The sequence below is a fragment of the Crocodylus porosus genome, unplaced genomic scaffold, assembly GCF_001723895.1.
Source record: "Crocodylus porosus isolate Cpor-Errol unplaced genomic scaffold, CroPor_comp1, whole genome shotgun sequence".
NCBI classification, from domain to species: domain Eukaryota; kingdom Metazoa; phylum Chordata; order Crocodylia; family Crocodylidae; genus Crocodylus; species Crocodylus porosus.
Genome location: NW_017728951.1, coordinates 6,219,861 through 6,229,501, shown reverse-complemented (window position 1 = coordinate 6,229,501; position 9,641 = coordinate 6,219,861). Strand labels below are relative to the sequence as shown.

At 37.9% G+C, this 9,641-nt stretch overlaps 1 protein-coding gene across 1 annotated transcript; it reads left to right on the top strand.

Moving 5' to 3' along the window:
* The first annotated feature begins 4,849 nt into the window (after positions 1 to 4,849).
* Positions 4,850 to 8,220, top strand: NPS (neuropeptide S). Its single transcript, XM_019555455.1, has 3 exons — positions 4,850 to 4,857; positions 4,968 to 5,049; positions 7,188 to 8,220. Exons 1-3 carry the CDS (start codon positions 4,850 to 4,852, stop codon positions 7,365 to 7,367), a joined length of 270 nt encoding a protein of 89 aa, XP_019411000.1. The 3' UTR covers positions 7,368 to 8,220.
* The last annotated feature ends 1,421 nt before the right edge of the window (positions 8,221 to 9,641 follow it).

The window sequence follows — 9,641 nt, the reverse complement described above, 5'->3', positions numbered from 1 at the left end:
GCAGGGGTGGGGCTGGGTGGGGCAGCCATCAGGGGGCTGCAGCATCTGGCATAGCCTCTGTTGGGGGGGCTATAGTCCCTGTGGAAGAGCAGCAAAATATATATTCATGTTTCATGAATTCATGAATGCATGTATTTAGAGTTCACTTTATTATTATGATAGAGACACTGGTAGGCTTCCACATGGCTTTAACATGGTAGATATATCAATAAAACATTGCCCAACTGATCGCTGTCTCTGTTTCACTCACTCTCTCTCTTTATAGTGGTCTTTTGTTTTACTTGTGGAGGAACATGGATTTGGGGGTATTTTACAGAGTGACTTTGGGATTTTTTTTATAAGCGATTTTTCAGTTTTCCAACAGGGAACACCAGAATTCCCACTAGGGAGGCCAGTGGCAGGACCCTGCTTGCTCAGAGCTGGTACCTCAGACCCAGCTGGCTGTGGCTGACCTCCTGGCCAAATGGGGCCAGGAGGACATGCTTCGACCTTTCAAAGCAGGCCACCACACCTGGAACATCATCTGGGTGATAGCTACCCTGATGACCAGGCAGGGGGCACATATGGCAGTAGTGCTGCACAGAGGCCAACCGTGAAGCCACAGTGCACTGGCAGCTGGTCCAGAGGGGCAGATGTCTCTACTGGCTGTAGAGTTCCTATCCGGGTCTGGGAGGTGTGCAGCAGGTCACAGCCAGGCAGCAGTCCCCACTGCCAGATTTCTGCAGTGGGTAGAGGGTGCAGAGAACTCTAAGGGCTGCTATAGCAGTCCAGGTGGCACAAGGGGCAGTATCCCTGTGTACCAATTGGCTGGGCCCCAGAAGCTCCTGAGAGCAAGTAGCGCTGAGCTACTTGCCAGGGTGGCTTTTTGTACTGCTGGGGCCAGGACAAAGCAGCTTTTTAGACTGCTGGGGACAGCAGGTGTTGCTGGCCCCAGGCTCTAGCCTCCCCTGGCTGCAGATCCAGGAGGAGCCAGGCAGTATTATTTTGCCCCAAGTGGCACAATTTGCTCCACAGCAAAGTGAATGTCCGAGCACGTGTGCTGAGGCAAAAAGCTCCGGCTCAAATTTGCACTACTTCTATCTGAGCCTCTGCAAGTTCATGTGCTTGCATGTGTGGATGTGCCCTACATGTTGAGATATGATGTTAAACTCAGAAAGAAAACATGTTCCTATGCATGACTACAGCTTCTGAATATGCAAGTAATTAAGGGTTCTCATGACAGTTTTTATAACTGATGTACATACTACTTTCTTTAAAATGGGATTATTTCCTTTGATATTTCTATAGTCCATTTCATCATAAGGTGCTGAACAAATAGTTAAAGTGCAAGGTGTTATGATAGTGTAACCATACCATACCATACCATGCCATAATGTACGGCCACATTATTACCTGCAGTTGCAAATACATAACTGAGAGGACATGTCAACCCTAATCCTGGAGTATAGCAGGTGAATATTTAGTGAATACCACAGTACATGGCACTAAGAGGGGGACATATTTTTAGCCAAGGACACAGGTCACACTCCTACTTATTTGTAAAGTGCCATGGGATTTTTACCACTGTTGCAGATTTTCAGGCCTTACATGAAAACACTACACTTCCTGGAACATCATGTGTTTACTTCAGAAGGATGAATGGTTAGATCAATCTTGCCATTGTTCCTAACTGCTCATCTTACCCAAAGTCTCTTCACAGAACCTCATTCTGTCACCTACTTCTATCACTTTTAATGTGCAAGGCATTTATTGTCAAGGAAAGAGATTGAATATGTGACCTTAGTGCCATTGATCCACACAATTAAAGCCGAGCAGAAACTTTAAACTAATGCCCTTAATTATAAATGATCAAATGAAAATTTTGATTTCATTTTGTAATTTTCACCAGATTCTTTCATGTAATCTCTCTAGATAGTCCAGTGAAAACCTGCATATTTAAAATGATAACATGAGACCAAATTTATAAAAGTAGTTAGATGCTCAGTAGGTTTCTTAAATGGGTATAAGTGTTACAACTCCACAGGTGTGCTGGATAACTTTAGGCAAGTCATTTTTCCTTTTCTGTCCCACGCACTTCCTTCATTTGTAAAATGAAGATAGTGATTCTTGCCTTCTTTGTAAATCACTTTGAGATCTCTTATTGCATTCATTGCTCTAATTTGCCACTGCGTATTATTCATTCTCATCTATTCTGTGTGCATGAGTGAGAAGAATGGGCTTAAATTCAGTTTTGACAATGCAGAGATGTTCCTGATAGGTAGAGGTAAAGCTCTGGAGCATTTAGCATAGAGCATGTCTGCTATATCTTTTGAAAAGCTGTGCTTAATTTGTCAGAAGAAGTTCAAACTTTTGAGTTGTCTACTTCTGAATTCCCACTTATCAGTGGTGGCCAAAATCCTTTTTCACCTCCATGTCTAGTTGCAAAGCTGAGATCTTTTATTTCAGATGTCAAATTTTCCTTGGTCTTCCATGACCTGCTCTGTATTTTCTGCACCCCTCAGAGAAGTTGGCTTCAGCTTTCGTTGCTGTTGTACCCTATATAAATCAAATATGTGGTAACCCACTTACATAAGTTTGGTCAGAGAGGTTGTTCTCCCTTCCCAAGTGGGCAGTATTTCATCCAAATACATTGTTTGCAGTGGAATCACTCAAGGAAGAAAGCATGGCTTTTTTCTCACAAGAAACAAAAGCTCTCAACCTAGAAGCAAAAAGGATTCAGCTACATTTGCAAACCTTGTATTTTATAAGGTTCACTTCCCCCTATTAAATACAGCGCCAGCTAAAATATTTAGAGCAAAATAGTGCTGCATTCACCTTTAGAAACTACATTCTATAAGGGACAGATAACGCTTTGACTGACAGAGTAGGTTAATGGGAATTTTTCATCAATAAAACAAACAGCAACGCTAGTACGTACTGCAAGCATAGTTCTATAGTATGGTTTAATTAATGAAGATAGAGTTGTCTAAGATGCATGCGTGCAATAGGAGAAGTTAATATCCAAAAGAATTAAATTCCAAGAAGTACAAAAAAATAAAATAAATGTGCTTCTTATATAAGCCTAAGATCCCACATCTCTGTACATCTGTTAGTTGTACCCTAGGCACAGACATAGGCCACCTCTCCTCATGAAACTAAAGGCATGATAGGATCTAATGCATGATTCACACAATTGCAGCTCCTGCCCTGCTATATGTGCATGGCAGGAGGTGTGATTGTGAGGTTGCACCTTAGCTCCCATTGCGTCTTATTGCTTCTGCAGTGGGGACCCAATCCTGGGCTCTCCCTGCACTGAGAAGTATCCATGGCTGGGAGCCCTGTGCACCCCACTTGAAGGGCTCCCAGCTGTGGGGATGCCCCATGCATTCCCAGGGCTAGAGCATCAATGCTGTGGCAGTCTCCCTGCCCTGTGGGGTGCAGGAAACCCCTGGGACCAGAGAACTGCTGCAGGTATAATCTCCCCTGGGGCCAGAGGAACTCCCCAGGGTATCCCTCCCCCCCACCCCAGAGGAGTGAGATACCCCTGGAGCCAGAGGATCACCACAATCCTAAAGACCCTGCTACACATACAAATTAAAACTCAATGGCAACCAGCTATAAAGTTAGTACACATATTCAAGGTTTTACTTTATAGCTGGTTGGAGCTTTTTATTGTGTGATAGCTACTTCGCACGTGTAGCTGGTCTCTACGTAACTGCACAATTAACCAGTTAATCACACAATACCTGTTAAATGTAGAAAGGGCTATAATTTCTTAATATGTATCTGTCATCTGCCTGTTTTCAAAATTGGCTGTCAAGTAGCTTAACTGGAATTGCATTTAATCCAAGTTTAAGCATGCTTAAAAACTTGACACAGAGGAAGACTAAGCTACAATAAAATCCCTGTTTTCCAGCATTCTACTAGCCAGCATACTGTATTAACCAGCATTGTGCCACTGCCATCCACCACCGTGCCACCGCCTCCCGCAACCACGCCGCACTGCTGCCGCACCACCATCAACCACCATTCCATGCTGCTGCCACCACCACTTGCAAGCCCCCTGCTCTGGCTCTGGTATTTTTAGATAATCAGTGGTTTTGCATTACTGGCACCTGGCATTCCCCACTTAACAGAGATTTTACTGTATATTCATAGTAAGGATTATATGGGATTTCCCTGGCAGACTTTGAGGTTCTAAAACAATTTAATATGCACATGAATAAGAGCTGCAACATTGGTCCCAATGGCTTGGCCTGGTTATAGCAAAGTAAGTTCATTTTAGAGTCTTACTATTGTATTTTCTTTGGGCTTGTAAAAAAAAAAAGTATTAGAGCTAAATATCTCAGGAAAAATACAACTCACCAACAGATCCTGGATACTTGCCTAGCTAAAAAAGTTGTAGGAGATAGTTATTCTCCCTGGTCTCCATGTATAATTAGCTTTAAGATAATTTTAACTGAAAATACATTTTCCATGATTCCCAGGTAGTGCCTCATGCATTCAGAGGGTTAATATAGCTTACAGTGAGTGGCAAAACTTGTTAAAATACATGTTTTATGGAGTTTTGAGACCTTTGATCCTTTGTGCCATAATAATATAGACTAACAGTAAACTCACTTGAAAGACTTTTTAATGGCAATACTAAATTAAATCAATTGATAATGGCAGTTGAGCAAATCTTGCCATTTTCCCTTTTAACAAGAATAAAAGGCCAAACAAGGACCAGTTAGTCAGAATGAAATCAGATTTGATGACATTTTCACTCCTGAACTCTTGGTATAAAATGGTCACCTAGGAATTAACTGATCGGGAATGTGAAGAATTTGGCAATAAAACTGCATATATGCACATAATTGCTGGGTAAAAAATGATCAGGTAAAGAGACTGTACTTTATATTATGTATTGGGAAAATTTTATTGAGTGCATATGCATGCATCTATATAATTTTAATTTTAATTAATCTAATTTGAGCTTTTCTTTACAGTCTGTTCAGGTTACACTTTATTTTAATTCTCTGGATCTCAACAATGCACATGTGCTGGTGTTACCCCATTGTCCCTTCTTCGGTAAGCCATAATAATTGTTTATTTGAGCATTAAGTATTTAGTTTTTTAATTTTTTTTATTTTATTTACTTTGGAAATAGGTATAAATATTAGGCATTGTTGTTAATGTAACAGAAGGATTAGTCTATACCAGTACTTTAGTACCCTAAAAAAGAAACTTATGAAAAAAATTCAGTCAAATCAACCATAGAATGTTGTCCGTATTATTTATCTAAGTATTGTAATGAAGCACTTCAAAATAGAATTAAATAGGATATTTTGAGGATATGTATACCAATATTTCTTCAATGCTTACTACGAGAGAAAATTACCCTGCTAGAACACTATTCAAGAATATTAGACTTTATTTGAGGTTACTATCAAAATTGTGAAAATATGTTCTCGATTTAGACGTCTTGCTCTGAATTTAAAACCAATTTCTCTCTTAAGATGTATTTTATTTAGAGTACTTTGTTTCTTGTTTCTATATTTCTTTATAGCTGTAAAATTTATCATGGTTTAGTTTTCACTTTTTTTCTTTCAGACATGATTTATATCACTACATTTCATTAAGGAAATCCATCACCAGTACAAATGGTAGCTACTTCTGTGGTTATTTATTTTATTGATGTAATGTTCCTATTAGTTTTATTTATCAATCTTTTGTTTCTTCTGCATATGATTTATTTGCATAAATATTTAATTCTGTTTCATCTTTCATCATATATAGCATAGACTATAACGATCCATTTATGCATCCTTCTTTCATTACAGCTCATTATAGCAGTTGCATACTATATATGATATAGTATTTAAATTATATTTTTAATTATTTCCTATTCAACATATGTCAACGCCTTGTACTTTAACATAAGAAAAATAGTGATATAGACTTACTTTAATTCTTGTATGGGTCGTATTGAAAATTTTAGAACCTCTGGAGAATTCTTGCAGATTTGCTTCTTGCAGATCACATTTCTTTATAATAAAGTAATACACTTCCATCTGGGGAAAAATAAGTGGATAGGGTGTATGAATAGGAATCTGTCACAGACTCAGTAAAGGATATTAGGCAAATCGTTTAGACTTCTTGAACTTCTCTTTTCCCTTTATATAAGAAGGTATAGTGCTAATGAGAGCCACCACTGTAAATTTTTTAGCTCTATGAATGAAAATGCTATTAAGCACTAAATGACATTATTATAAATAATAAAGAATTCAATCAATAGTGATAAATGGATGAAATCCAGCATATTGAAGTTAGAGGAAGTTTTGCCATTAACTTAATGTGGGGACCCAAGTGTTCATCATGTGGCTTTATATTTAGTGAGTTCCCAAAACATGAAAAAAAAAAGTATGCAGCCATACATAGACATGTCCAGTAGATTTATTTTAAAATATATCATTCTCTTGAGTCCTAGTGTAACTGAATAAAATAATTTACTTACCATTTGTATGAAAGGATATAAAATACTGCAGTTTATTTTGATTCCCTTGGCATGTTTGTATTTTAGACATTTTTAAAGATTTATAATGTGTGATTATATAAAAGAAATATAAATATATGTACATGTGTATAATTCCAGTCTTATTACATTCCCCTCTTAAAAATCCTAAATCAAAACTTTAGTTGTAATTGTTTTTGTAATAAGGTAGGAAAATCCCCCAAAATTCTGTGCAGTGCAGGTGTTATCTACCATTTAAACTAAATGGATTTCACATAAATGATAATGAAATTGCTGTTACATCATTAATTGAGAAATCTTTTTTACAGTAAAAATGTGCATTGTTCTTTTCCAGTAATAAATGTGTAGTGTTTCCTAGAGGCATGTCTTACATGCCTTACCAGGATAGCATCATTGAAAAGAACGCATTTCTGGCAGTAGACATAACTGCACCAGTATCAACGTTTCTTACAGGCGTAAAAGCAGTCCTTGCATTTTCAATGAGGCTATAAAAATCTGCCTGTGGGTGCTTATCATCTATAGCAAATAATAGCTCATCTTTGTCATTTTTAAGCATAAATATGTTTTTGTTTCCACTTTGTATTTACAGTGGGCAAGTCCCAACAAATGTACAAATCCATAATTTTGTCTTTTCTTATCTTTGTGTCTGTGTTTTTATCTTCAGAGCAATAATCCTTTTTATTTGAATTGCCAGCTGTATGGGAAATCTGATTACTGTCTCATCCTGCTGAATAGCTGCTTAGCCAAGGTGGACAGGAGTGAAGAACTGGCTTTTCTAAAGCCTTACCTGGAGATGTCTTTCAAGAAAAGGTCCTTTCGCAATGGGGTTGGATCAGGAATTAAAAAAACTTCCTTTCGAAGAGCAAAGTCATAAATAAGTGCTCAAGAAAATACTCCCAATTTTAGCATCTAATGTTTAACTTTGCGCTTAAAAATCATTTGCTGTGCATTTCTATGATAAAACCAACAGAGACAAATGTATGGGTGTGTTCATAATGTAAGCAGATGTTTATTTCAAATAGTGCAGGCCAAGTGAAGTGGATGTAATTGTTCAGAACAGGCATTGTTTCCAAACTTATGGTGTCATAAAGTTTTGCATTGATATAAATGTATTTTCAGTTAGTTAATTCCCCCTGCTTGTAAAACTACAGATTTAATCAGATTGCTCTTGATTAATACAGAAATAGTCCTGTGCTTTGAATATGTGTCTACCTGAAACTGATTTTTAGGATGGCAGCATAATGTCCTACATATGCTCTTTTCTAGTATAAAAGGTACGTTTTTGGCAATGTAGGATATAGCTGTACTTTACTGGCCTGAGTCATTCACATGAAGGCTGCTTAATATCTTTCTGGCAGTACAAAGAGGGACATAAAAAGGATGTAAATGCAATGTAGTATCTCTTTATATTGCCAGAAAGGAGTAAAAGGGCCTTTCATGAAATCGAAAATCTGGCCTTACATGTGAACTCGAATTTGTTTTTAATATAGTTATTTAAAATGACTTAACCAGGAAGTCTTCTCTTGAGATATGTCATCTCATTTTCAGTAGTGTCCAGGGAAATCATTCAAAGCCAGTGTAGCGATACAGTTCCCTTTGCCTCGATTAATCAATTTATGTAAGCAACACACATCTGATAAAATATGCCAAATGTAGCTTTTGCCTGTCTACTACAGTTATGGTTGTGTTGTAATGAACAATGGTCCTTCTACCCTCTTAATTCTTCTAAAAAAAACCCCCAACTTAATTCTTTGATTAAAAAATATTGCATCTTTTGTCAACAGGAGGGTCATTTGCTGAGTTATGTTACTAGTGTGAATCTTACTTTGTGACCATTTTCTCAGAAAAAGCAATGTAACCACTGCATGTTGGCTTAAAAATGTAGCCAAGTGTTTGATCACATGTATTTTGAATGCAAAACAAAAATTTTAATAAACCAATGTATAGATCATTTAAACTATTTTCCCTTTAAATACTATGAAGAAGAAAACTATGTTATTAAATGAGGAACTAACTTGATTCGTTCCAAGTCCAACAAAAGAAACATCCTTGTTAATTGTTGCTTTCATGCTAAAAATGTTTGGACTGGTTGTGCTCTTTTAGTGAGTGTAAGTTGAATGGGTAGTCTCCAAGGGAGTTGACTACATCTCTCGGTTCTATGGGGAATTCAACATGGGTCCTAGCATACTTTAGAAAATCTATGGCATGTCTATATTACCTGATTATACTTCTAAAAGGCCATTATATCATCACAGAATAGCCAGAGCCCAGTGCACACTCTCCCATCCATTAAGGTTCACAATTTAAAAACATTTAGGTGTTACAGCACTCATCATTCATTATAGGTTCTGTGGGCCAGAATCTAATTTTACCTCTAAGGCACATTCACTTGTCTCACTCTACTTAAAATGTGTGTTTGTGAAATCCTGCCTCTCTCTTTCTGAGTTTGGTACCAACATGAGACTGGGATTCACAGTCTGAAATTGCATCCTAGATGTAGGCACCTATTAGTTTGTGCCTTTGGGTAAGCCAACAAACTCTCTCTTTTTTGGGTGGGAGGAAGGTCGGGGAAGGGAAGATTTCAGATTTCTCATTTAGATTAAATTCCTACATTCTGCCTTATTTTGTACTTCAGGCACTTGAGTCCTTTTCTGGATTTGACCCTTTTGCATTACATGAGTATAGAGGCACCAACATACCTTTAAAACTGAGCCTGAGGGCTACTGGAAATGTGGTGGAAAGTTAGCCTATTGACTCCAAACAGAACATGGAATTTTCTCACCAGGAGGCTGGCGGGGGGAGGGGGACAACCCCAGGGGGGGACCCCCAGTAGAAAGGATGAAGCATTTTTCTGGTGACATGCAGAAATTGGATTACAGGAGAGAATATGCCCCGCCCATGGGAAAGCATGATCAGGAATATTTCAAACAGAGTAAACATCCTGTAAAGGTTACATTTCCAAAAAAGGGGTCTAAATGTTAGTAGATTCTAGGAAGCAGTTATCATTATATTTGAGAAAGGTAAAGATAAAGAAATGACATACATGATCTATGATCTCTGACCACATTTATAAATGCTGTCATGGATATGTGGCACATCTACACAGAGGTACTCTCCCTTTATACAAGTGTAAATGTGGAAAAGACAG